This window comes from Malania oleifera, chromosome 1 (assembly GCF_029873635.1).
Source record: "Malania oleifera isolate guangnan ecotype guangnan chromosome 1, ASM2987363v1, whole genome shotgun sequence".
Taxonomy (NCBI): domain Eukaryota; kingdom Viridiplantae; phylum Streptophyta; class Magnoliopsida; order Santalales; family Ximeniaceae; genus Malania; species Malania oleifera.
In genome coordinates, this window is record NC_080417.1 from 36,666,599 (window position 1) to 36,693,739 (window position 27,141).

General features: G+C 37.0%; 1 protein-coding gene across 1 annotated transcript; it reads left to right on the forward strand.

Moving 5' to 3' along the window:
- The first annotated feature begins 1,175 nt into the window (after nt 1-1,175).
- Nucleotides 1,176-26,523, forward strand: LOC131146879 (uncharacterized). The gene is made up of 18 exons (XM_058096714.1): nt 1,176-1,368; nt 1,693-1,786; nt 1,922-2,013; nt 2,763-2,801; nt 2,906-2,959; nt 3,906-3,980; nt 18,224-18,289; nt 18,425-18,467; nt 18,983-19,028; nt 19,584-19,677; nt 19,769-19,821; nt 23,119-23,203; nt 23,324-23,426; nt 23,509-23,601; nt 24,998-25,061; nt 25,394-25,460; nt 25,582-25,635; nt 26,193-26,523. Exons 2-18 carry the CDS (start codon nt 1,723-1,725, stop codon nt 26,325-26,327), a joined length of 1,227 nt encoding a protein of 408 aa, XP_057952697.1. The 5' UTR covers nt 1,176-1,368; nt 1,693-1,722; the 3' UTR covers nt 26,328-26,523.
- The last annotated feature ends 618 nt before the right edge of the window (nt 26,524-27,141 follow it).

The window sequence follows — 27,141 nt, forward strand, 5'->3', positions numbered from 1 at the left end:
GAAACAAGCTTCAAAAATTCGAAACTGAAGGGGGCGCGACTGATATACCCCAAATATATCACTTACCATAAGTCCAGAGGATACTAGAGCCCAACATTGATGATGACAGTTACCACTTAAGTTAACTGTTTGGTCAGAGCAATTGATGCCAACTCCATGATGACCAGAGCAATCTACGCCAACACTATAACAATCAGAGCGATTCATGCTTGTGCCATAATTCGCCAATAAATGACACATTATCCTTGGGTCAAACTCCATTACTATAAATGGGGATTCAGAGAAGAGGTTAAGGTATCTCATTCTAAACTTTATTTTACTGTTGCATAAAAAACCTCTCAAGCCAATCCTTAACTTAGGCATTAGAGAGATTCCCTGGAGTACACCCCGAGTCCTCAAAACTTTGCTTATTTATCTCTTTTTAGGTGATCGTGATCATGGATTATGAAGGTCGTTTAATTTTTGGCTACAACAATTTTTTTTTTATAAAATAATTAACAATCTATAGTAGGTTGAATATTTCAATTAGAAAACTATGACAAGTTAAAATTTTCAAATCAATTATAAAAGCAAATCCAATAAAATTTTCGCATCATTTTCTACATATATGAATAACCATGATTTTAAATATAATTTAATATTAATTATAAATTTATCTACATAAATAATACAAATTTTCAATGAAATTCATATTTAAATCTCATCAAGATTTTGTGTTGGACAATGCACATAATATTATGTGCAAGTTACCTAAATTATATAACTCAATATTATATAAAAATATTACTTATATAAATTATTATTTATGATAGTTTTCATTTAAATTAAGTTAGGCACATTATTGAGTTTGAACTTGACTCGTTAAAATATTTAAGTATCTCAAACTTAAGTAGCATTGAATCGAGTTGAGTTTGTAAATGAATTGATTGTGAACAACTTACGAGAAAATTTGATTTATTTATACCTTTGTCACAATCTCATATATGATGTATACTAGGAAGATATTGGATTTAAAAGGACGTTTTAAACTCTAACTATAAGAGACACTTTTTATAGGACAAATTACTCATGTCAAAACAGGTAATATTGCATTAGAGTTTGGTGCAAGACTATTAATACCTTAAAATACTTGACTTGGCTATAAGATGCTAGTATTTAAAATTAGATGGAAGCGTATACTCCTTTCCATATTAGACATGTATTAAGGAGATTTTGAATTTACTGAAATAATTTGGATTTCAAAGATGTGCTCTATTGGATACTTTATTGATTATTGTTGAGGCAGCTCAAGGGCAATCTCGTCATCGTGAGTCGTGAGTCGCCCTCTACGTCGTCGGCGGCGGCGAACCGAGGAAGCCATTTTTTCAGGTAGCACTCTCGTCGTTGTCGCCGAAATGCTTTCGGAAAGTTCCTAATCATAAGCCCAACCACATCTACGTCAGAATCATTCATATAGCTGGTTTATCGGAAAAACACAGTTTTCACTCGACAAATATATCCTTATTTAATCGCGTTTGAGGCTATAAAAAGGGCAAAGCGCGACTGCAATTTTTCCTCTTTCAATTATTGCACCTCTGTTCATTTTCTCTTCAAAATAATGCGATGGAAGCGATGACATTTGTTTCTTCCATTCATCGTTAGTCTTCGTGTTTTGTTGTGCAAGTTGAGTTTATATGATTTTACTGGCACTAGGCAGGACATGCTTGCACTGTAGAAGTAGAGATGCAGAGTTTGAGAAATTCATCGCTGGGGCATCCTCTACATTGGTTGTTATTAAGCGCAGTAGGTAAGGATGTCATTTGCGTTGGTTCTGTTTTCAATCTGCAGCTTTTCATAGCTTCTAATTCTGAGCCTGAACATGTACAGATGCTCTTGCCCTCCAATACAGAATCATTATTATTTTTTAAAATTTTCTTGTCAGCTGTTCTCTTACGGGCGCTTGGGGCTGCTTCAGTCGTGGAACCGAGTTCCAATTGCTATGCATTTGATAATTCCAGTTATATTTATGATTTCGTATCCTACAGTGACGATGTTTCTGATTCTTCCAGTCGTGTGCGTGATCATACATGCATTATGCATACTTGCTCATGAGACTAAATATGGACCATGGAGATCTCAGTGTATCTAACATGGTGATCTTAGGTTACTTTTTGTTGGCAAAATACCTATTTCTTAGGAATAGGTTGGAATACAATGAAAATGTAATAAAAAAAATTGTATAGGGATGCATTAGATTTAAAGGAAGTCACTCATGTAAAAGTTTGTGTTATTCCATCTAACACGGAGTAGGGGAGGAATGGACATTCTCATGGTGAAGTTTAGGAATAGTTATTCCTTGTGTATTCCTTATTATGACGTCATAAATTTTTTTGCATTGTTATTTGCTTTATTATAATAATATATTTTTGTCTAAACTAATTAAATTCTTATAATATAATTACTCTATTCCTAGGAAGAGACATTCTATGAACCAAATGTAACCATATTGATTTGTTGAATAATCATCTAAATTGGATCCATATCTTTTAAGTGTTCATGGTACTAAAGAGTATTTAGACAACATTATTATACCACCAATGCTTCTCATGATCGATATACTTGGGCTATCTTTTTCGGTAACTGTTGCTATGAGTTCAGTCATGCAGCTTCTATTCTTATTTTCCGATGCCAGCTGATGGATAGCTCAAAATTCTTACTAACCTTTATTAAGACTTCTGAATTAAATGTACAATGAAAATGTTCCCTCTTTAGCTGTTTCTCAGAGTAGCTGGATTGGACATGCTTTTGAGTATGAGGGAAAGGTAATGCCCATTCTAGCCCATACATGCACTGATATGCTGATTGAATTTTTCTTATTTATTGCGATCTATGGGGATGCTTATTATGGGGCCTCTTCTTCTTGCAGGATTCTGACTTGGCAGTTCGGTTTTGTAAAGATGTGGAAAGTAGATCTCAGGCGGTACTCCTTATCCCCATTTCCAGTTACTTCGTTTGTGTGTTTTTGTGTGTGTGTGTGTGTGTGTAAAAGAGTTGCTGGAACTATTTGAAACCTATTCAAGTTGAGAATCTCATCTTCATAGTGTCCGTATCATTGACTTTTTCAAGTTGGTAAAATGAGGACGAAACTTATACTTGTGTGAATAAAAACTGCGCCAATGTTTTCATTTGTTTTACATTGAACAGCTATTGTGGGCACTTCTTGATGAGGTTTTAGCATTGCATCTTACCATTAGTCCTTTTTTCTCTTGTGCTTGATCAGTTATCTTTAGAATCTCCTTTGCCTTGTCTTTGGCGCTTCATTATTTTTTATTATCATGTTTGTGAAAAAAATGCGATTTGAATAAACCTTAGGGATTTTGGAAAATTAAAATTGTAGAATGTTACATTCAAATTATAGAGGTGTCTTTATGGATAAGAATATTTGAGGACAAATTAAAAGAGGGATCAAGGCTTTTAATATTATTCCTTTTATAGATACCTGATATAGTCCTTATGAGAAAAATGATTTTTTTTTTTTAGTATGTTAAAATTTGGTGTTTGACGCAAGTAGGGGTGGTGTGCATGAACATAATGGAGTGCAACATGGATGTTTATGGACAATATATTCATATGTATCTGCGTGTTTACATGAAAAACGTGCAAAAGATGTATACCTCTTGCGTTGGTCTCTTTTTGACACAAAGCCTGTAGTTATGGTAGGGGTAAACATTGCATCTTTTTTTTTTGATGTGCCATGACTCTTGATAAGTTTTGCAGTATCCTTGCAATAGAACTTACAAGAGAAATGTGGAGCACTTCGAATATATGCATGCTTTAAGCTATGTTATGGCCTAATTATTTTTTTTACTTCAAACATTTTGAGGAACGACATGCATTTAATAAGAACATGCTCATATTTTTTGCAGGGTTATGTGGATTTTGGTCGGTTTGATAAGTTAAACTATTTCATTGGTGGTTCTAGGCATGTTACATTTGTTCAAGTAAGCTCCTCTTGGCCTCAGCTTTATTTATTTATTTATATTTTTTTCTTGGGTCAATTTGGTATGCATGAAGAGTTGTGAAGTGGATGACACTTTTGGTGCATTTTGATTTCTTTGAAAGTACTTTTTCTGGCCTGGTATAGAACAAAGTTGTGAACCTGTTATTGTTTGCACATGGTCATAAAAACTTTTCTAAAACTTTTCTTTTCTAATTGTTGTCACTGTTAAGGTTGCCTTGTTATGCTACTTAAGATAACTTTAAAAAAAAAAATATAGTAAAAAGGTGATTTGATTGCTGGCAGGGTACCAAGAGGAAGGAAGAAATAAAAAATATCATGTTCAAAATTTGTAAAAAATCTAAGGCCATATGTATATCCAAAATGTACAAGCCTCAAACCAATTAGTAGGTTACTATGCCATCCGTATTTAAGAAGTTTAAAAGAAGCATCTATTTATTTGAAAGCTCTTCTATTTCTCTCCCTACAAACAAAACAAAAAATGATGAGAGGGATCAAAGACAAAGCGTTTTTTTTTTTTTTCCCCTGTATGCACCTGATTAGAGCAGAGTGATCCACAGATTTAGCAGCTTCTTTATACTAGAAACATCTATTTACTAGAAATTCCCCCCTCCTTTGCTAATTATCAATGGTTAAAATTCTGTTAGAGTGACTTTCCAAGCAGAGAGGGCAATGTTGGTTGTTGCCACTGATTTCTAGATAGTCTTCTGAGGAAAGTTTAATCTGCTAATATCTATGTTCATTCTGTCTAGCTCCTTAATCCTTATAAACTGAGTTTACCTTGAAATTAACTATTCTTGCTGGGCTTCCACTGAGGTTCATATTGATTATCCTGGTGCACCTCAATCAACAAAGGTTTCCAACTCCCAGTTTTGAGAATTCCTTTCAAAAGGGATTTTCCACACCACCTCATTGTCTGATAAAGCAATATTCAGACTCAACGAAGTATCTTTAATCTTTATTACAGGCCAAGTTGAAAATTTTTAGTAGGGCATACTGACACCAATTGTCATGCCAACAAAAGATATCGTTGATTCCCATTTCAAATTGAATGAAAGGGAAGAAGCCCTCGAATCCTGGCATTTAGTCCTTATCCATATCTATTCAATTACTACATACAACTCCCTTACCTCTTTAGAGTCCCATTGGTTATGATTGTGCCATATTTTGCGACAATAATCTTACTCCAACTGGCTCACTTGCCATCATGAACCTCCAAAGCCTTTTGTCAAGGATAGGTTTGTTGAATTGATTATTTGCCAACCATCCATTTGACCAAATGATGTTTAAATCCCTTTTTGTGTTGCCCCAAATGAGTCTTTTTGTATTTCTTTGAGCCTTTTGGCCACTGAGCATGGAATTGGAAGGAAGGACATGGAATACACCAGGAGGTTTGAGAGAACACTATCTGTTAAAGCTTGATATACATTGTTGGTCCACAACCTAACAGTTTAAGCTTTTAGGTAAAGTGGTAATCTAACATGGTGTCAAAGTTGGTTACCAAGAGGACTTGGGTTCTAGTCTTGTTGTCCGTGTTTATTGTATGGTGTTTAAAAATTTTCTTTTTGTATTCTCTATAATGGGTGTTATCTATCTTGGAGCGTTAAAGCTTGATATACATTGTTGGTCCACAACCTAACAACTTAAGATTTTAGGTAAAGTGGTAATCTAACACTGTCATTTGGGGTGTCTTCCACTGTTCGAAATACATTGAAGATTTCAGCCAGCAAGCCGTTTCTTGAATCGTTTCACTATATTCTCCCAAACACCTTGCCCTTGAAGATGGCCCTAGAGGAAGCTCTAAGTAGTTTAACAGGAAAAGTCCCCAAATTACATCCTGAGATTCTACCCAAGAACCTGCCATCCACCCCCTCTCAAGTAAGGATTACTTCACTCTTCCACAAATTGGCTTTCCAATCTAGAAACTGCTTCGATGCAAAGAAGAATGCACCCGAGTTAAGAATTTTATGATGATGTTCTCCTTGGAGTGGAGCTGAAAGACTGTCATTTCTTTTCCATTTATCCCAACCTTAAGCCTATTGATGTGTCCTTTTGTGGCTTTTTGAAGCAAAAGGCTCATAACTTCCATCACTCGGATGAAAGAATGAAGCCCTTAATATTGTGTCTTAAGATAAAATTAAAGCCCCTTATAACGTTGGTTCATCAATCTTTTTTAACTTATGAGATAAAGCATTTGGTGTCCCAACTATTCTCTTGAAATTCATTGCTAAGAAACAGCAAGTATGGTCTTTGATGATTCTTATAGAGTGTAGATTTTGGAGTTGACTTTGCTGCTTTATAACAAGTACTTGATATACATCACTATTCAAGCATTCTAGACCTAAACTTGATTTGCAAACTTGAAAATTCTGATCGTGTTATTGTACCAGTCACACACTCACACCCCATCCCTCTTTGATGGAGAACCATTGGTGGAGAATTTTAGCTAGGATTTTTTATTTTAGTTGGGGGAAACTCTGGTTATTTAGTTTAGTTAATTTAAGTTTGTTTTTTATATTTTAAGTACTTTGGTGTTTTAGTTGGGGTTACCAACCCATAACACCACTTCCAATATTAAAGAGTTTGATCAATCTAGATCAATTTTTCCATAGTTACGAGGTATTCCTAGACCCATGTTCAATAGAAAACTCAAACTATTGAGGATAAACAATCAAATATCAGAAGTGTTTGTGCATATTTTTGCGTGAGTATAATGACTACGTAAATGATTTGCATATTATTGGTGCACAATATTTTGATTCTTTAATGGACATGAGTCATGAATCTTCTCAAAATAAGGCCTTAGACTTGTCTTTAGTGACCCTAAACACCATTGGAGCCTTTAGGCTAGTGATGGACCATGACTTGTCACCAACCTTGGTCGGTGAGACTTGCAATGAACTTCAAGATGAGCTGCCAACTACTTGGACATATATGTTTGTCAATGACCTTGCTGTTCAACCTTAATTTTCCATTTCTAATACAAAGATACAAAGAGTGAGGAACATTTGGTTGCTCTGGGGTGTGTTTAAAATTCTTTAATCATGGATCCTTTTGTTGAAAATGCACTTGAGATTATTTCTCCTCTATCTAGTAAATTTGTGTTTCCATCCCTCACATCTTTCTTCTCCACATCTTCTTTAACCAAATCTTGTGAAACATTGTCCATCATTCTAAAATATAGACCAAAAGCCTATTTGCTTGAGCTGCCAATAGATTTGGAATTTTGGATAGTAAAATGATTTCTTGTTTTGAGGATTTGTTATTTTATTAGAGGACATTGCAACCTTCTAGGCTACTTGCAATTTGAGGATTTTTTAGATACTCTCCAATGGTGATTGACAATGCAATGCAGTTCATGCCATCTCTTGATTTGCCTATATGTTTGAATTAGTTCCCACTCATGGAGTTAAAGCTACTATGCCATTTGCAAACTAGAGGTCAATTTTTCTCCAACAAGGGGAGTATGAAGGAGAACTACCGGTTTAGAACTTTAGATGTTTATATTGTAGCTAGGATTTTTTATTTTAGTTTGGGAGAACTCTGGTTATTTTATAAGTTTAGTGAATTTAGGTTTATTTTGTGTATTTCAAGTACTTTGGAGTTGTTTTATAATTATATGTTTTTGAGGTTATTTTGTAGTGTAGATATCTCGAGTGTCTTGGAGTGATTTAGGGGATATTTATGTAGAGAATTGTCTATTATTGAGAGAGATTATTTTAGGGGATTGTTTCCATATTTAGCATAACCAATTGTATTATAAGCATAATGTATCAACTTGTACAAATAATTCATTTAAGAAATAAAGAAAATCTGTTCTGTTTTCATGGTATCAGAGCTAGGGTTTCTATAATCCTAGTTAACTATGGTAGAAGGAGCCGTCAACAGCAGAGGGTCGAGCGCCTTTGAAGCTCTCGACAGCAAGATTGAAGCCACCTCCACCTTGAATTCGAATGGGCTAGACAGCTCGTCCTTCCCACTCTTGGTGGAGAGACTGAACGGAAACAATTTCCGTGAATGGGCTCAGTCAATCAAACTTGTGATTGACAACAAAGGAAAGTTAGGCTACCGTACCGAAGAGAAGAAGAAGCCCGTCTCAACCGACGCTGCAGCTCTGCAGAAGTGGAAGTTCAAGAACTCCATGGTGACTGTGTGGCTGGTGAACTCCATGAAACCTTCAATCGGAAAGATCTATTTGTTCCTACCGTTGGCGAAGGATGTCTGGGATGCTGGCCAAGAGACATACTCAGACGTTGAAAGCTACTCTCAAATATTTAAGATCAAAACTCGGCTATGGCAGATGCGGCAAGGAGAAAGAGAAGTCACAGACTACTATATGGAGGTGACGAATCTCTAGCAAGAACTTGACCTGAGCATTGAGGAAGAATGGGAATGCCCTGGAGATAGTGCCCGATACAAAAAAAGACTCAAGAATGAACAAGTCTTCGAATTTTTGGCTGGACTCAACCAAGACTTGGACGAGGTGCAAGGGAGGATTCTCAGCCGATGTCCTCTGCCTTCAACTCGGGAAGTTTTCTCGGAGGTGAGGCGAGAGGAGAACCGGCGCAAAGTGATGTTGAAGGAGCCGATTCTGATTGGAAACAATGGGCCTGGCCCGAAATGTCTGCCCTCATTTCAAAAGGAACTCTAGCTAGGACAAGCCAAAAAACGCAGAAAGGAAGCCCCTGGTGTGAGCACTGCCGCAAGTCGGGCCACTCAAAAGATAATTGCTGGGAAATACATGGGTAGCCCGCAAATTGGAAGCCGAGACAGAATCCCAAAAATTGTGGCTACCAAGCTACTATTGATAACCCAGCCGAGAAACCACAAGGTGAGAAAAATAATAATTCCACTTCAAGTGGCGCATTCAATCCAGAACAGTTGGAGCAACTTTATAAAATGTTCTCTACCATTCAAGTATTGGGTCAGTCTTCCACACGTATTCCTTCTGGTTCTTTAGCCAATCGAGGTAATTTTTTGACAACCTTAAATATCATCTCTCATTACAAATCACCATGGATAATTGATTCTGGTGCCTCTGATCTATGACCGATTCCTATCATCTATTCTCATCCCATTCACCTTGTGTTGGAAATTTGAAAGTTAAAATTGCAGATGGATCACTCTCACCTGTTGTAGGCAAAGGGAGTATTTGAATCTCCGACTCTATAACTCTAGAATCTGCCCTACACGTCCCTAGGCTGTCTTGCAATTTGTTATCCATTAGCCAGTTGACAAAAGATTCCAATTGCTCTGCTAAATTCGTTTCCTCTCACTGTGTTTTCCAGGGCCTATCATTGGGGAAGACGATTGACAGTGCTAAGGAGTGTGAGGGGCTCTACTACTTTGAGGAGGCGAATATAAGTGAACAATGTCAAACTACTATTTGTGATTCTGCATCTGTTTCTAGGGATAGTGAAATTTTGTTATGGCATTTTAGGATGGGTCATCCAAATTTTCAATACTTAAGATGTTTATTTCCTTCCATTTGTTCAAATAAGACGTCTTCTGATTTTCAGTGTGAGATTTATGAACTTGCAAAACACCAACGTAATTCCTTTCCAAAATCCACATACAAACCATCCAGATTCCAGACCTTTTACTATGATTCACAGTGATTTATAAGGGCCCTCATGCTCTCTTAATCGCACTCACACGAAAGGGTTTGTTACTTTTATTGATGATCACACTCGTATTTGTTGGGTTTACCTGTTGAAAGATAAAACTGAAGTTCATTCTATTTACTCCATGATTCAAACACAATTCCAAACTCACATTCAAATCTTGCATATTGATAATGGTACAAAATATTTCAATAATATCTTGGGAAATTATCTTCAAGAAAATGTGTAGAGAATGAGAATGAATCAATTGTATATTCAATTTTTGTATTCTTTACATACTATGGTTCCTATTTAACATGTACACAGAGAATAAAATATGGAAAAACATAAGAGGACACAACTTGCAGTTGCGATGTGTAGGTGGTGGTGGCTCACCCACCATGGTAGGTGGCCGTCATTCACCAACTGTGACTGTCGTTCACACTGTTGGCTGTCATTCACCAACCGTGGCTGTCATTCACATTGCTGGCCGTCATTCCACACTCCCCCTCAAGTTGGATTATAGATATTGATCATGTCCAACTTGCAAATAAACTCTTCAAAGCTTGATCTCTGTAGTCCCTTAGTGAAAATATCTGCTAATTGTTCTCTTGTAGGGATATAGGTCATGCAAATTGTCCCCTTCTCAATTTTCTCCTTTGTAAAATGCCTGTCCACTTCTATATGTTTAGTCTTGTCGTGCTGAACAGGATTATGAGAAATACTAATGGTGGCTTTGTTGTCACAATAGAGTTTGATGGGGAGCTCTACTGTGATGTGTAGTTCTTCCAAAAGTTTTTGTAACCATAGCCCTTCACACATCCATTGTGCAACAACTCTGAATTCAACCTCGGCACTGCTTCTGGCTACCACACTTTGCTTATTACTCCTCCATGTAGGCCTTCTGTCTTCTGCTGATCCTGCCTAATCCGCATCTGTGTAGATCTCTACCTTCTTACTGTCACCTTTCTTGAAGAATAGTCCTCGCCCTGGAGAGCCTTTCAGATATATGAGAATCTTATATACTGCTTCTAGGTGACTCTCCTTTGGTGAGTGCATGTGTTGACTAACCACACTTACAGCAAAAGCAATGTCAGGTTTAGTGTGAGAGAGGTAGATCAATCAACCTACTAGTCTCTGATATCTCTCTCTATCCACATGCTTTCCTACGTCTTCCGTTCTTTTTTTTGCCTCAATAGGAGTATCGCTTGGTTTACAACCAAGCATGCCAGTCTCGGTCAAAAGGTCAAGTACATACTTTCTCTGGGAGACACTAATTCCCTTCCTTGATCTGGTGACCTCCATTCCCAGGAAAGGTCGCATTTGACCTAGGTCTTTTACCTCAAACTCTGTGGCTAAGATCTTCTTCAATCTCTACACCTCTCCTTTGTCATCTCCAGTGAGAATGATGTCATCGACGTACACAATCAGGATGGTCCTTCTTCCCTCATTGGACTGTTTGAGGAACATAGTGTGATTTGATTGCCCCTGTTGGTATCCTTGATTCTTTATCACCTTTGCAAATCTATCAAACCACACCCTCGGTGATTGCTTGAGTCCATACAGGGATTTCTTCAATTTACACACTCTGGTTTCTTCTCCCTCCTTGCAAAATCCTGGTGGTAGTGTCATGAACACTTCTTCTTCTAGCTCACCATTCAGAAAAGCATTCTTGATGTCAAACTGATGGAGTGGCCAGTCTAGGTTTGTTTCTAGGGACAAGAGAACCCGTATAGTGTTCAGCTTTGCTACTGGTGCAAACGTCTTGGTGTAGTCAATACCATATGTTTGAGTGAACCCCTTTTCCAGGCGGGCTTTGTATCGTTCTACTATGCCATCAGCCTTGTACTTTACTGTAAGCACCCACTTACAGCCCACTGGTTTCCTCCCCCTTGGCAAAGTCATCACCCCCCAAGTTCCATTCTTTTCTAATGCCCGTATCTCTTTCATCACTGCCTCTCTCCACTCTGGAATCTTCAAGGCTTCTTAAATGATTTTAGGAATCTGGATTCTATCAAGGTTAGAAGTAAAAGCTCGACACTTGGCAAAAAGAGCATTGTAAGATACAAATTTTGAGATAGGGTGGAGAGTACATGAATGACGTTGTTTTCTTAGAGCAATGAATAAGTCATGTTTTACCTGGTTGGGATTGGAGTCGGACTCATGAGGAGTTGGAACTATCACCGGTTCTAACTCTTTTGGTGCTTCGGAAGTGAGTGTCTCATTGGACTTCGATTTTGGCCTCCTTGAGTAGACAAGTGTTTCCCTATTTGTTTGTATTTCCGCATCTCCCCCTGAGCTCAAGTTTCCTTCTGTACTAGGCGAAGGAGCGGATATAGGGTATGGAGTGGTCTTGAAAACAACAATATCGAAGTAGTCTAAGTCTAAGGGTCGACTCAAGGACCTCCCCCTGAAGCGAGTAGTAAGGGGTATGTTTGAAGAAGGTGACATCCAGGCTAACATAGAGTTTCTGGGAGATCGAGTCATAGCATTTGTAACCCTTTTGTGTGGGGGAGTAGCCAAGAAAGATACATTTAAGTGCTCTGGGATCCAATTTGTTTCGCTTGGGCGCGTGAATGTGTACAAATACAGTGGACCTAAAGACACAAAGCGGAAGATGTGAGTTGAGCCTAGAATTGGGAAAAGTCTCTTGGAGTTTTTGGAGCGGAGTTGCAAGGGATAGGACTCTACTAGGCATTCGGTTGATGAGGTATGTGGCTGTCAAAATTGAGTCACTCCAAGATTTTGTTGGCATGTGAGATGTGAACAAAAGGGCATGGGCAACTTCAAGGATATGTCAATTTTTCCGTTCAACAACCCCATTTTGTTGAGGGGTGTCAACGCAAAAGCTTTGATAGATAATACCATTCTCTTGAAGATACGTGCCCAAGGAGTGATTGAAATACTTAGTACCATTGTCAATACGAAGGATTTGGATTTTTGTGTGAAACTGGGTTTGTATCATAGAGTGAAAATTCATGAAGACTAATAGAACCTCAGTTTTATTAGTCAATAAATATACCCAACACACCTGAGTGATCATCAATAAAAGTAATAAACCATTTTGTATGGGTCCTATTAGGAGTACGAGAAGGTCCCCATAGATCACAGTGAATCAGACTAAATGACAAGGATGGTTTATACTAAGATCTAGGAAAAGTAGTACAATGGTGTCTGGCAATTTCACACACTTCACACTGAAAATCCAAGGCAATTTTATTCGAACATATTGAAGGAAATAAGTGCTGCAAATACTGAAAACTAGGATGCCCCATCCTTTTGTGCCATAACAAAAGTTTACTTTCCTTAGGACTAGATGCAGAATTACAAATAGTAGGAGGACACGGTCCATTCACATTAGCTTTGTCGAAGTAGTAGAGCCTGTCACATTCCTTAGCACTGCCAATCGTCTTCCCCGATGATAGGTCGTGAAAGACACAATGAGAGGGTAGGAATTTAGTTGAGCTATTAGACTGTTTGGTTAACTGACTAATAGACAGCAAATTGCACGATAAATTAGGAACATGGAGGACAGATTCAAGAGTAATATATTTAGAAATACGAATACTCCCTTTGCCAGCGTTAGGGGATAGAGTCCCATCTGCAATTTTGACTTTTAAATTATTGGCACAGGGTGAGTATGTTGAAAATAAATGATGAGCATCGGTCATATGGTCAGATGCACTAGAGTCAATAATCCAAGGGGTAAAATGAGGAGTGGTACTAAGGGCTGTCAAAAAAGTACCTTTGTGGGCTAAAGAGCCAGATGACATAGTATTAGCGGATTGACCCGAGGCTTGGAAATTGGAAAATAGCTCATATATTTTCGCAAGTTGGTCGGAATTAAATCCCCACTAGAAGCTGTCGGGCCATGGGCTTCTGTGGGTATTTTTTTTTTGCCTGGGTTTCGGTGGAGGACTGATGACCATGGGCTTTATTGGGCTGTCTGGGCTTCCAATCCGTGGGCTTGCCATGTAAGGTCCAACAAGTGTCTTTAGTATGGCCCATTTTTTTTTGCAATGCTCACAATAGGGCCTTTTGGACTATTTTGGGCTGGATCCAGTATGAGGCCCACAGGTTATAAGAGTGGATGCCTCGGGCCCAGACTTGTTTTGCTCCTTCAACATCACATTCCTCCTACTTTCCTCACGCCGAACTTCAGAGAAGACTTCTCGGATGAAGGGCAGCGGCCAGCGACCTAGAATCCTGCTCCTCATTTCATCAAGCTCTCGGTTCAGCCCTGCTAGAAACTCGAATACTCTCTCGTTCTCCATCTTCTTCTTGAAATGTACACTGTCACCCATGCATTCCCATTCCTCTTCGCAGCTAAGATCGAGTTCTTGCCAAAGTTCGAGCATCTCGGTGTACTTCCCGATCTCCTTGCTTCATCTGCCATAGCCGCGTCTTCAACTCGAAAATTTGGGAAGCATTTTCAGTATTGGAATATGTCTCACGCACCGCATCCCACATGTCCTTTGCTGTCGGGAGAAACAGGTACGTTTTGCCAATGGCTGGCTTCATAGAGTTTATCAAGCATGACATTATCAAGGAGTTCTCGGACCGCCATTTCTGGGATGCCACTGCATCGCTAGGAGGTGATCGCCGAGTCTCGCCGGTAAGAAAGTCGAGCTTTCCCTTAACGTCGATAACGAGCTTGATTGACTGTGCCCATTCTCTGTAATTCTTACCCTTGAATTTTTCAACAGTAAGATGGAGTGAGGAATTCTCGAATACGTGGCCGAGCCCATGGAGGAGGTTATCTCCGACTCTCCTTCCTGGGTTGCTGACTGGTTGGACTCATGGCTGTCTCCTTTTTGGGAAGCCATGGATTGCTTAGGGTTTTAGAGTAATTCGAGCTTTGATACCATGGAGAGAATGTGAATGAATCAATTGTATATTCAATTGTGTATTCTTTACATACTCGGGTCCCTATTTAACATGTACACTGAGAATAAAATATGGAAAAACAGAAAACGACACAACTTGCAGTTGAGATGTGTAGTTTAGCTTTGGTGGGGGGTCTCAGTTTATAGCCTCCAGCTTGTGGCAAGATCTCATGGTAGGTGGTGTTGGCTCACCCACCATGGTAGGTGGCCGTCATCCACCAACCGTGGTTGTTGTTCACACAGCTGGCTGTCATTCACCAACCGTGGTCGTTGTTCATACTGCTGGCCGTCATTCCACAAAATGGAATCATCCATCAAAGTTCTTGTGTGGATACCCCTTAACAAAATGGGACAAATGCAGTACTTTTTAGGAATGGAAGTTGCTAGATCAAAAAAGGGTATCAGTGTCTCTCAGCGAAAGTATATCCTTGATCTCCTAACCGAAATTGGCATGCTTGGATGCAAACCTAGTGAAACCCCCATTGAAGCAGTAAAGAGAGTTGAAGACTGCGGAATATTGGTTGAAAAGGAGAGGCATCAGAGATTGGTTGGTAAACTAATCTATCACATAGTAGACCCTACATCGCATTTGCTGTAAGTGTGGTAAGCCAACACATGCATTCACCAAAGGAGACTCACCTAAAGGCTGTGTACAAGATTCTCAGGTATCTCAAGGGTTCTCCAAGCAAAGGACTCTTCTTCAAGAAGTGTGAAAGCAGGGAAGTAGAAGTTTTCATAGACGCTGATTAGGCAGGATCAACGAAAGATAGAAGGTCTACCACCGGATATTGCACCTTTGTATGGGGAAATTTGGTGACTTGGAGGTGTAAAAAATAGAATGTAGTGGCTTGAAGTAGTGCTGAAGCTGAGTTCAGGGTAGTTGCACAAGGGATATGTGAAGGACTGTGGTTATGGAAACTTTTGGAAGAACTATAGATCACGGTGAAATTTCCTATCAAACTCTACTGTGATAACAAAGCAGCCATCAGTAGCTCTCTATTCCAGTTCAACATGACAGGACTAAACATGTAGAAGTGGACTGACACTTTATCAAAGAAAAGGTTGAAGAAGGAACCATTTGTATGGCTTATGTTCCTACCAAGGAACAAACAGCAGACATCTTTACCAAAGGGTTAGCCCAATAGAGTTTTGATGATTTCATCTGCAAGTTGGATATGATCAATATCTATGATCCAACTTGAGGGGGAGTGTAGAAATCCCGAGTGTCTTGGAGTGATTTAGGGGATATTTATGTAGAGAATTGTCTATTATTGAGAGAGATTATTTTAGGAGTTTGTTTCCATATTTAGCATACTTGATTGTATTATAAGTATAATGTATCGGCTTGTACAAATAATTCATTCAAGAAATACAGAAAATCTATTCTGATTTCATTTAGTTATTTGCGTTAGTTGTAGTATTGGGTGTATGAGCAGCATGATTGTGTATTGTCTGGAACAGTTGTCTCTTATTGTTTGAACAGATTGCAATTTCAGTCTCTCTCTCTCTCTCCCCTCGTGCAGCCTTCCCTCTCCTCCCCTTACTCCTTTTCCTCCTCCCTTCTTTTTCTCTTTATGTTCTTCTCTGTTCTATAACTAACTCTTCTTCTGTCTTTCTGTTCTGATCCCCTGTGTTACTGTTATGTCCTTTGCCACCCAGCAGCCTTCTGTCTCCACTCTTCTTCTTCTCTTCTTTTCTTTAATTCTGTCGTTCTCTCTGATTTCTGAATTTCTGTGGCTGTGCTACATCACTCTTGGTCCCACCTAACCAGGGTAGAGTGGACTTTAGGAGAATTGGGGGCTCAAAGCCAATATAAATAATCGAGGAAATTTTATGCATATACTGGTGGAATGCAAGTCAATGCAGAACCCAGAATATCACAACTTCACAATTTACAAATTGTTCTAGTGGCAACACCAAGCTCATGATGGTCTAATAAAAAAGAATATTGCAAATCAAGATCCATAAAAAAAAAATTATGGTGGGACAGATGCAAGTAGATTATGTGGTGTCAATGTGGTCTGATCCCACTACTGGTCCCAAAAATGGTAGAATAAATTACATACAAATTCTGTGCTAATTAAAGTGAATGGTGTGAGATAGTGCGTAATGGATGGACAATAAAGGGTTACAAGATCCGCACAAATTTTCATAACCTAGCCTGGAAAAATTTCATAGAAATCAAATTCTTTCTATCATAAATAGGGCACCAAAATCTAAGAATCACGTGTATCAAAACAGAGTCATTAGAAAATGCGTACACAATAATGGTCATAAATTTGGAGATGTGGGACACGACACAACAAGGTGGTCCTTGAACTTTGAATATGCATATTAGCATGATAGATATTCAGATGTTTCTTCAGAGAAAATAATAAATTTTTCATAAAAGGGATGTAGCTCTTGTTGATTTTCTGTGAACTCATAAACTAGAGTGAGTTTAATTCCAAATGACTGACTATCATGTAACATCAAATATCAAGAAATAAACCTTTGGATAAATCCATACAAAAAATAATCAGATTTTTAAGCGTAAAAATAATTCAATTAGACAACTTTATTATTCTCTCACTGCAAATGCCAGATGGAGAGAGTAGGGAGAGCTATTTTCGCTGGGATCACTGGCAGAAGCATAAACAATAATCAGATTTTTAAGCATAAAAATAATTCAATTAGGCAACTTTATTATTCACTCACTGCAAATGTCAGATGGAGAGAGTAGGGGGAGCTATTTTCGCTGGGATCACTGGCAGAAGTATCACCTGCATCTGAAGATGGTAAGAGTCGTAAGACGTATAGGTCAATAATTGTGTGAAGGACTTGATATGAATGCATTTGCTGGTACATGATTAAACTTCCTTGCAAATGTTAAGGATGTAGTATTAACTGTAAGTATTTCTTTATTAGTCCCCAATTTTCTAGCAGTATAGATTTCATTTTATTACAACTAACAAAGACCGAAATTTTGATTTGGGCAACTAAATGAAAATTTTAATTTGTCAATAAAAGAAAGTATATAGGAAACTGAAGAATCCATAGTCAACAAAACTTTGGCATACACATTACTTCCAGAAAAACTTGAAATGAATAACAATTAATTATAATGAGCATAGAATTAATAGTTTAGATAGAAATCCTCAATGATTGCCCATGCTTTTCATTGAACTAACTCAGTAGGAAATATAAGACTAAACTATTACATGATTTGTTGGAAATATTACATGATATACTTACCTTTTCCATGTTTGGAACAAACAAGATGAATTCCAGACTGGATCCTTGTTGGGGAGAGATGAAGAAATTAGAACTAGATAGGCGATCGTTATATAGGAGGTTGTCACACAAATACTTCTTTCTCTCTCTTCCTCTGGTAGCTGGTCTATATGTCTTAGTTTAAAAATATATATAGGAGATTGGGGTTAAGTTGGTGCAAAAAAAAAAATCTCAAAGTAGGAGGCTTGTTACCCAAGCCATGCATGTGGGTTGGTTACAAGATGCAGGGTTACACGTCTAGCGTAGGATGGGGCTCTTTTGCTGTGAGACATGTAGTAGAATTAAATAGACATGCCCTTAAAAGAATATTTTAGTCATATGTATGTATGTACATATTATGTCCTGGGGTTAATATGCCATAATAATGAAATGAAGTGCAGATAATTTTCCAAATCACAAACTTGTGCTGCAAAATGACAGTTTTACTGTATTATTTTACAGTATTTAATTGAACTTGTGTTCAGGAATTTAACAATGGCGACCTGATGAATTGTGAGCAGAGTTATGATAAACTGGGACGCACAGCGCAGGTCAGTTGTATGATTTCCCTTTGCTCCCCCCCGCCCCAACCCAACACACACACACACACACACGCACAAAACAATTGAACCTTTGCCACTGTATTATTAATTATCCTTGTACATGTTTTTTATGTACTATTTCAGGTAAATATGATATGTGGAAGTTGTTTAAATGGACGATGTAAAGGTTTGTGAGATCCTTGATTTCTGAGTTCCTGTGCCTACTTCCTTCATATGATAGGATTTAATATGACCCAAGACCTATTTGAACATGCGGACATATGTCAGTCTAAACTATGTTTCAGAGGATTAGAGCCCAATGCTGGTTGTTTTGGAAGTGGAGCTGATGTATGAAAGTTCAAAAAGTCTTTGGGCATAAACATTCTGAATTCTGTAAGGCCTTACATCAAGTTGAAATTCATGATGAAATTTTCAGAAATGAAAAATATTGAAGGTTCAATACTTGAGGTACAAAAGTGTCATACAGCAAATTAGAATTTTAGGCAAGATGATGTAGCTGGTGCACAATTTTAAACTTGTAATGTGGAAGACTGTCATAGAAAATTTATTGCTTACATTGTTGTTAGTTTTCTAGCGATTATATGTCAAACAATTGTCATCTTCTTCAAAAGATGCATCTGCTCTTGTTTTCTATGTAGACCTTTAATTCATGACCTCTCTCTTTATTGTCACATATTTCAGGTGAGCTTGGATGCATATGCAATGTTACTTATGAGTCAACTTGCAGGTGTTACTATACTTCCAATTTCCTTTGTATCAAAATTTACTTTGCCTATTGCTATACGAGGTTTATTCAGTTTTGGAAATTGCTGCTTAAATATTATATGTGAGATTTTTTTCAGCTTATATTTTGATGATGCACCGATGCATTGTGCTACCATGTATCTCTTAATAATGTTGTGTAGGAGCATCTTATCTTTTCCCTGTTATAAAAAAAACTTATTACATTTAGCGTGGAGAAATATATGGGACCACCCCATTATGGATCCTCAATGGAAGATTTTGTGCAAATAATGTTCAAGTTATCACAATCTTATTGCAGAAAGTAAGACAATGATATTTTATTGCAATGTGTAAAATATGGAAAAACAGGTAACAGGGAGAGAAAAGTCTAATTGCAGTTCCGGATTTTTAAGCTACAAGATCACTTCATCATAATCATTCTGTTGCTTTGAGATTGACTAAATCTTGTCATATTCACATCTAGCTTTTTCCTATAATGAGTTATATTTCAATGTTTCAGTTTCTCTAAGCATCTGGTCGTTTCTTTATTTCAATCCAGAGTCCTTGTTGAACTTGCAATTCCTTGCGGGAAACAGGGTGTGAGGGTATTTGAAGGCTTCACTGTTGGCTTTCATCCGCGGTCATGGGAATTAGTAAGCAATCTTTTTTATTTTCACTGTTAGTTTTGGATTTATTGGTGTACAATCAATTTTATAGGAAACAATTGCTTCTATGAACCTGTAGGTTTACAATGGCATGACTCGGTTTGGGTTTGAGAAATCTCAGAGTGAGTTCAGGTATCATTTGTATTGCAAGTTGTTTTGCTTAATGTCTACCCTTCTTTGTGTCTATCATTAGCAGAGATTAAGATTTTTGCTTCATATCTTGAAACATGTTACTATGGGAAACTTTGTCATTGATTTTCTTCTTTTTGAAAATATATGCACTTCATTTTCTGTTTATTGGTTCTCAGCTTATCGATTCTTATAGTATTTATTACATTGTTTTGTGTTTAGTTATTGGCAAAGATGGTTCTAGGTTTATGTTTTAATTTTATGTTGTGCTCATCATGGTGAAGATTGTTTTGTCTTTGGAATGCTTTCTTTTATGATTGGAAAAGCATGAAAGCATAATTTAATTGAATGAATATTTACCTTTTTGAGTTTTGAATTTTTTCATGGAACTCTCTATTGAAAGACGGTGATGAAACTGCACTACATGTCCTAAATATTTTGTACCACTGCAGCGCATGTGGATTTTTCAGTTACGCATAAATTTCAGGAGCATATGCTATTATTTATTCTTTTCAATATTTCATGATTGGAGGCGATTAGAGAATCAAAATCTCTTGCTGCTGTTCCCTGTAGCGTAACATGTTTCCATGTAGTTCAAAGAATAAGAAGAAACAGAAACATGCAATTAACTTATTTTTTCAGCTGTTCCCTGTAGAGTCACAATTGACATGGAGCTTCCATGTAGTTCAAAGAATAGGAAGAACATAGATCTTAAGCTGATGTTGCTTTAATTATACTATTTGACTTACTCTTGATTTGCTTTTGGTTAATGAGAGGCAAACTAGCAATTTTCATGATGATGTGGATTTTCTGAATTTTGCTTTTTGAATTAGTTGAGCAATCTTGCATGCTTCAAGAGATTCAGCTGAAATGCAACTTTATGCTGTTTAATTGGTTAAGAGTGACTTAAGACCAGTGTGAGATCAGTATGCATTACTGGCGGTCTCTTTTTTGGAATTTACTTGAGTTTTTGGTCTATCCTTTAACAAATTCTATTTTTTATTACTCTCTCTCTCTCTCTCTCTCCTTCTTCCTTTTTTTTTTTGGTATAGAACTATGGATAAATTAAGTAGGAAAAATCAGATGGGCTTGGCCCATCAGATCCTGTTTATTTTGTTTTCCCTGAAATATTTCTCATATCAAAATTTACCTCTGCCTATGGTCAAACATACCCAAAATCTGCCAAGTCTTTACTTTCCCTACATACTTCTGGACTTGGCCAGCAAGAAAGCATGCCTAACTACCATTGCTTCTGGTTTAGTTGTTAAGGCTTGATATACATTATTGGCCCACAACCTAACAGCATAAGTTTTTAGGTAAAGTGGTAATCGAACATGGTATTAGAGCAAGGTTACCTGATCCTTTGTTTTAGTATTTTTGCCTGCATCTATTGTGTGGTGTTTAAAAAAAATTATTGTATTCCCTGTAATGGGTGTTATTTATTGTTTTTTTTATCTTTCCACATGCTAATGGGCTGCGTGTGTGGGGGAGTATTGAAGCTTGATATACATTGTTGGCCCACAACCTAACAGCATATGCTTATAGGTAAAGTGGTAATCTAATAGTAGTGAACGATGTTCGCACACAAGCCAAATAGAATGAGCGAAATCTGGATGATCAGTGGATTTCTACTGTGAAGCACAACATTCTGCTTCATCGCTCCTGAGGTAGAGAAAAGAACTTAGAATTTATCATTTGTGGATGTCTAAATTGGGTAAGCTGCATATGTCAAAAAATGCACTTGCTGGTTTAGATTCCACAATTCCATTAATAGTAAAAATGAAAAGTCTACAATACCCTTTGGTATAAAAATACCATTTTCAGAAAAAGACATTAAAATCTCTCTCTCTCTGTAATTTCTTTGGCGAGGCAAAGGGCCATAAAATCACTTTAAAATCGATGTTTCTTTTAGAATACGAGTCTAGCATGAGCTAGTTTTTATTTTTCATTTGTGTTCATGCTTGGCAACAAATATAATAACAATAACAAGCCTGAAGTCCTGCTAAGTGGGGTCAGCTACATGAATCATTTTCCACTAATTCACGCGATTTGAGGGCATTTTCTTCAACTCACTAATGAGCTATTAAATCTTTCCTCACTACCTCATTACAACTTATTTTAGATCTACCCGTTCTTGATTCCTCTTGTGGTACCATTTATAATTTACTAGGTTGCTCCTCCTCATTGGTGCATTAATTGGCCTATGTTTCAAATGTCCAAACCATCATATCTTCTACCGGTGCTATGCATAACTTATCTCGAATATGTTCATTCCTTAATTTTTCCTTTAATTTTATACCACTCATCCACCCTAGCATGTACATTTCAGCCACTTTAACCTTTTGAATGTATTGTTTCTTAGTTGCCCAGCATTTTGATCCATAAAGCATGGATGGTCTAATAGCTATCTTATAGAACTCTCCTTTTAATTTTAATGGTATTTTACGATCGCTCAGCAACCCGATGCAGTCCTCCATTTTACCCAACCTGCTTTGATTCTATGTATTTCATCATCTTCAATTTCTCCCTCTGCTTGCATAATAAATACATATCTATGCCTATCAGCGCTAGTGATTTCTTGATTATCTAGTTTAATCTTGCCTTTAATATTCCTCCTTTACATGGCTGAAATTACTACAGCCACTTTGTTCATGCTTGACATGTAAATTAAAACTGTGCATCTACTATACAATCAATGACAAACTATGTCAAACTACCTTATTAGCAGTTAACTAATGGGAAGGGGCATCGCTGCAGATAATATAATAAAACTACGAGGAGTGTTAATCATTTTTCTATTGAGGGAGGTGAGTGCAGATATCAGAAACCTTGGGGGAGTTAGTTTTCTGTAATTTGCCCTTTAATGTTTACATAGCTTTAGGCATTGTTTTTATGTGTTTCAAAATGATCAATGAATGTAAAAATTCCTGTATTCTCAAAACTGGTTGTGTCATCCCTTCTGCAGAGACTGAAGAGTTACATAGATGCCGCTGTTATTTTGTGGAATCCGCCTAATGTTTACAAATATATTGATGTACTCAACTGGACACTAGGCCATAAGCCTTGATTTCTTCCTGTATCCTTGCCTTACCTGCTTCCTTGTGAGCATGCTAAATCTTCTATCACGTGCTTTTTTTCGCTGATTATATCATCATCACTTTCTACATGGCACTCTACCATCCCAGGATTGCTCAAAATAACTTCTGAAAATTAATATTGTATCAACATTGAAGTGATCTTTACAATAAATAAATTCATTCATTATTTTCTAGAAGCAATCTTAAGAGTTTCAATTTTCAGCTTCAGCACCGAACAGACTCATGTAGCACTGTATATGACAGCAATTGCTTCCCTTTCCAATTTGGTGCAAAAGCCCAATATTAAGGTAGTATAGTCTCTCTGTTTAGTTGGCTGGAAACTGTTAGTGTTGGATGATTTTTCTCAATTTCTGCTCTTTATTTGATCTAGTGCCTTCTAGAATCATACTTTTCTTTCTTCTTCCTAGGTTTTCCCAGAAAATGGTTTAGAAGTTAGGTTGTCAGGCTCTGCGGCAGCTGGAAGCCCACCAACAACTTTGTCGCCCGCAATTTTAATTGTTAATTGGAGATGTAAGGATGGTTCAGTCTGCTTTTTTCTTCTTTCTTTCTGCTTTTTCATGATATTCTTAATTTTTATTTGTTATTCTTTCAGGTGAGAAGGCTCATGATACTCCGTATGAAGTTGATTTTACCATCCCAATAGAGGGTTATGAGACCATTCAGTTTACGCTTACAAAAATATGTGGTAAGCCTGCCCATAATGTTGCTAAAACTAAATGCATGCTCTTGGCTCTCTCACATACCTCTAGCGGCCTAGCCCCTTCCTTTTTGAAGATTTTAGGAGCAGTTGACTAATATTTAAACTGAGGAACTGTTTCTGTTCAAACAACCAGATCTGGAAATGAGATGCAATTGTAGATGTTTTGGGAAACTTAGGGCCTGTTTGGTTGTGGAAAACAGTTTTTATTTTCCATTTTGGTTTTCCAAAGAACTACAAAAAGGTTAGCTAATTTATTTATATGCAATAAATGAAAATCTTTTAAAAATTTTTTTTGCCACTATTTGCTTGTGGAAGGAGTTTTATTTTTAATTTTCTATTTTTCACATAATTAGAAAAATGCCACCTTGTTCCCCAATTTTCTAAATTTGTATAGAAAAGTTGGAAAACATATTTTTATTGTTTTCTAGTTTTTTGATTTCTTTGTATCTGGGAGCATGGAATTTGGATCTTGGATGATTTGGGTTTGTGTGGATTATGCCAAAATATTTATAAAATTGTATTTTCTTCCAAATCTACAAAAATTCAAATCCAAGTCCCAATATCCATGATCCCAAATACTACCTTATATAATTTTTTAGAAAATTGAAAACTAAGTTATCTCTTTCGTAATTATTTAGAAATTTAGAAATAAAAATTAATTAAAAATTGTTTTTGTACAACTAAACAAACTCTTTATTTTCTGCATTTTTTATAAGAATGTCGAAAGACTAAAAAATTAGTTGGAGTTTTGTATTTCTTTGAAAAACTAAAAAATGGAAAATGAAAAATATTTTCCACGACTAAGCAGGCCCTTAGATTTTGCTAAAGAACTAAGCAAAAAATCATTCTACAAACTCATGTTTACAGCCTAACCGGCAAGTGTTCTCCCTGCTTATGTTGATTCTGCCATTTGATATGTTCTTGGTCTTGGTAAAGCACCAACACGTGCGAACAAGTCCCTAGATTTTATTTTCTAATTTCCTGATGTTTTGAACTCTGTAATTTTGCTGGTGGTTATGGGCATCTATTTAGGGAAGGGAAAGAAGAAAGCCAAAATTTAATGTTGGTTGAGTAACCTGAGAATTTGACATAAGCTTAATGATGAATGGACTTGCTTTGATCAGGCAGACTTGAAGAATTGAGGAAAATGGATAAGATTTGTTGGGGCTGGTGCTGATAATAGGTTATTTGATCAGGCAAACTGGAGAAGTTAAGGAAAAACAATAATACTCGTTGGGACTGGTGCTGATAATATGTTGTGCATTGAGCAAAAAACTCATAGCCTGTTTCATACTTCATTTCAGTTTTTGATCAATGTCCTTGCATGATATGAGGCCTGGTTCTATTGGAAACCCTACTCTGGTTTGTTCAAATTTTGCAGAATATCGACAAGAAGGTGGAGACACCACAAGTGGATGGGCAATATTTGGAGTGTTATCTTGCATGTAGGTTATCACTATCACTACTACTTACGACTGCACCGCTGCTGCTACCATTTAGGCCGTTGCATTATTTACAGACTTAGTGATACATCATTAAATTCTTTAGTCATGTTCTTTAATTTCTTTTTTTTTTTTTTGAGTAAAGTCACATGCTGTAATTGTTTCAGATTAATACATCTCATGCTTGTGCATCACGAAATGAATGATCTACACTTATCATGAATGAAATAGATAGCACTGCCTTTCAGTCCAATTGAGTGGCCATGCTTGTATTTTTAATTTTATGGTTTTTTTTTTCTGATTTTATGGTTTTGAAAAAACTATTTTTGGAGCAGATTTGTTGTTCTATCGACACTATTCTGTTGTGGAGGATTTGTTTACAAGACACGAATGGAACGCCAGGTAGGCTAAACTTCTGCCCACTGGCATTGGAATCTGTGTTATTAGCTTTGTTATCATGAAAAATATATGGATGTGGCTGTATTAGTCTGTAATTATTTATGTGTCATTGTGTTAAATGCAGCGGGGACTGGATGCATTGCCAGGCATGACAATTTTATCTGCTTGTTTGGAAACTGTAAGTGAAGTTTAAAGCACATTGTGAGTTTGGGATGCTTGGAAATCTGTTGCAGTTGTTCAGGGACTCGAGGTTGAATTGATTGTTTTCCAAAACTAATTTGCAGTGATGAGAGATTTTTGGAAATTATATAATTTTTTCTTATAATTGTGGCAATATGACACATTTTTGGATATGTTGAATATAACAGCAGAGCCTTAAGTCCCATTATGTGGGATTGGCTAACGTTGAGTATCATGATATTTATATAAAATTTCTTCAGTGCTGTCGACCCCCATATTTCTGCCATGATATTGAAGTCTATTAATTTTCTTTTATCATTTGCATGATATAATCCACACTAGCCAGATTTGGCAGTTGGTTTTCTGTCTTCTGTGTTGCTCAAATTATTATAATTATAACATAAGAGTTCGAAGCATGTTTCATTTTAAAATAGTGTTCCAATAGAAGTGAAGCAACCTAGTTCTATTTGTCCAGTTTTAATTTGTCGCCTTTGATTAGTATTGGGCATTATGTTCAGTCTCACTATAATTTGAATTTCTTGGTGACAAAAATAGGTGAGTGGAGGGAACGACTACTCCCGAGCAGAAGACTTCAACAGTGGTTTTGTTAATCAAGCCTCTTTGGAGCGCCAGCCTGTTTCTACTCCAGGATCATGGAATACAAGTGACAGAAAATATGGTGCAATTTGAACTCTGGGTAGCCTAACATTCTCAGATCCACTTTCGAGTATTTTTGTATTTTGATACATGTTTAGAAAATGTCACCCATTGAATTAAATATATTTACTGTATATCATGTGGCAACGTAGGTGATGTAGATGGTTTGATGAGTTTTCCTGCATTCGATGCATTATTATATAATAAATGGATATTGAAATTTCTATTACTGTATGTGACATCTTTTCTTGTCAATAGACTCTCGTGTGTGGTGTAAAATTTGATGCTAATCTTGAATTTGAAGCAGGCTATATTGCTAACTGTTGCTTAATCTAACAAGGAAGCTGCAGGATCCCATCAATGGGTTAAGCACACTTTTAAGTGCACTATGGACCTCTGTGGCTTTCAGGTTAGGATGCCAGGAGCTTTTGGAAGAATTCAAGGGTGCTGCTGCAGCCCATGCTGGGTCTTCATATGTGGCATCATGTAGAATAAAAATGAAAAGGTATTAATGCTGGAACAATTAGTCGGTGTTTTGAATTAATTCTAGTGTTTTCTATGAACCAGGGATGACACAAGCTGAAGTTTTTTTGTTGAATTTTTGAAAATTCAGCCAACAGCATTGAGAGGCTATTTATTGTCTAAATTTTTTTAGAAATTTAATATTTTTGCTGAAGAGCTAAAGGAATCATGGAAAAACGAAAATAAGACTGAAATTACAAAGTAAAATCACTCTTAAAACATATTTTCATGACAATTACAAATGCAAATTTTGCAGAAAAGGGAAGTTGTACAAAAATGACAAAATATGTTGATAGGTTGCTGAAGTAGCTATCAGATGTAAAAG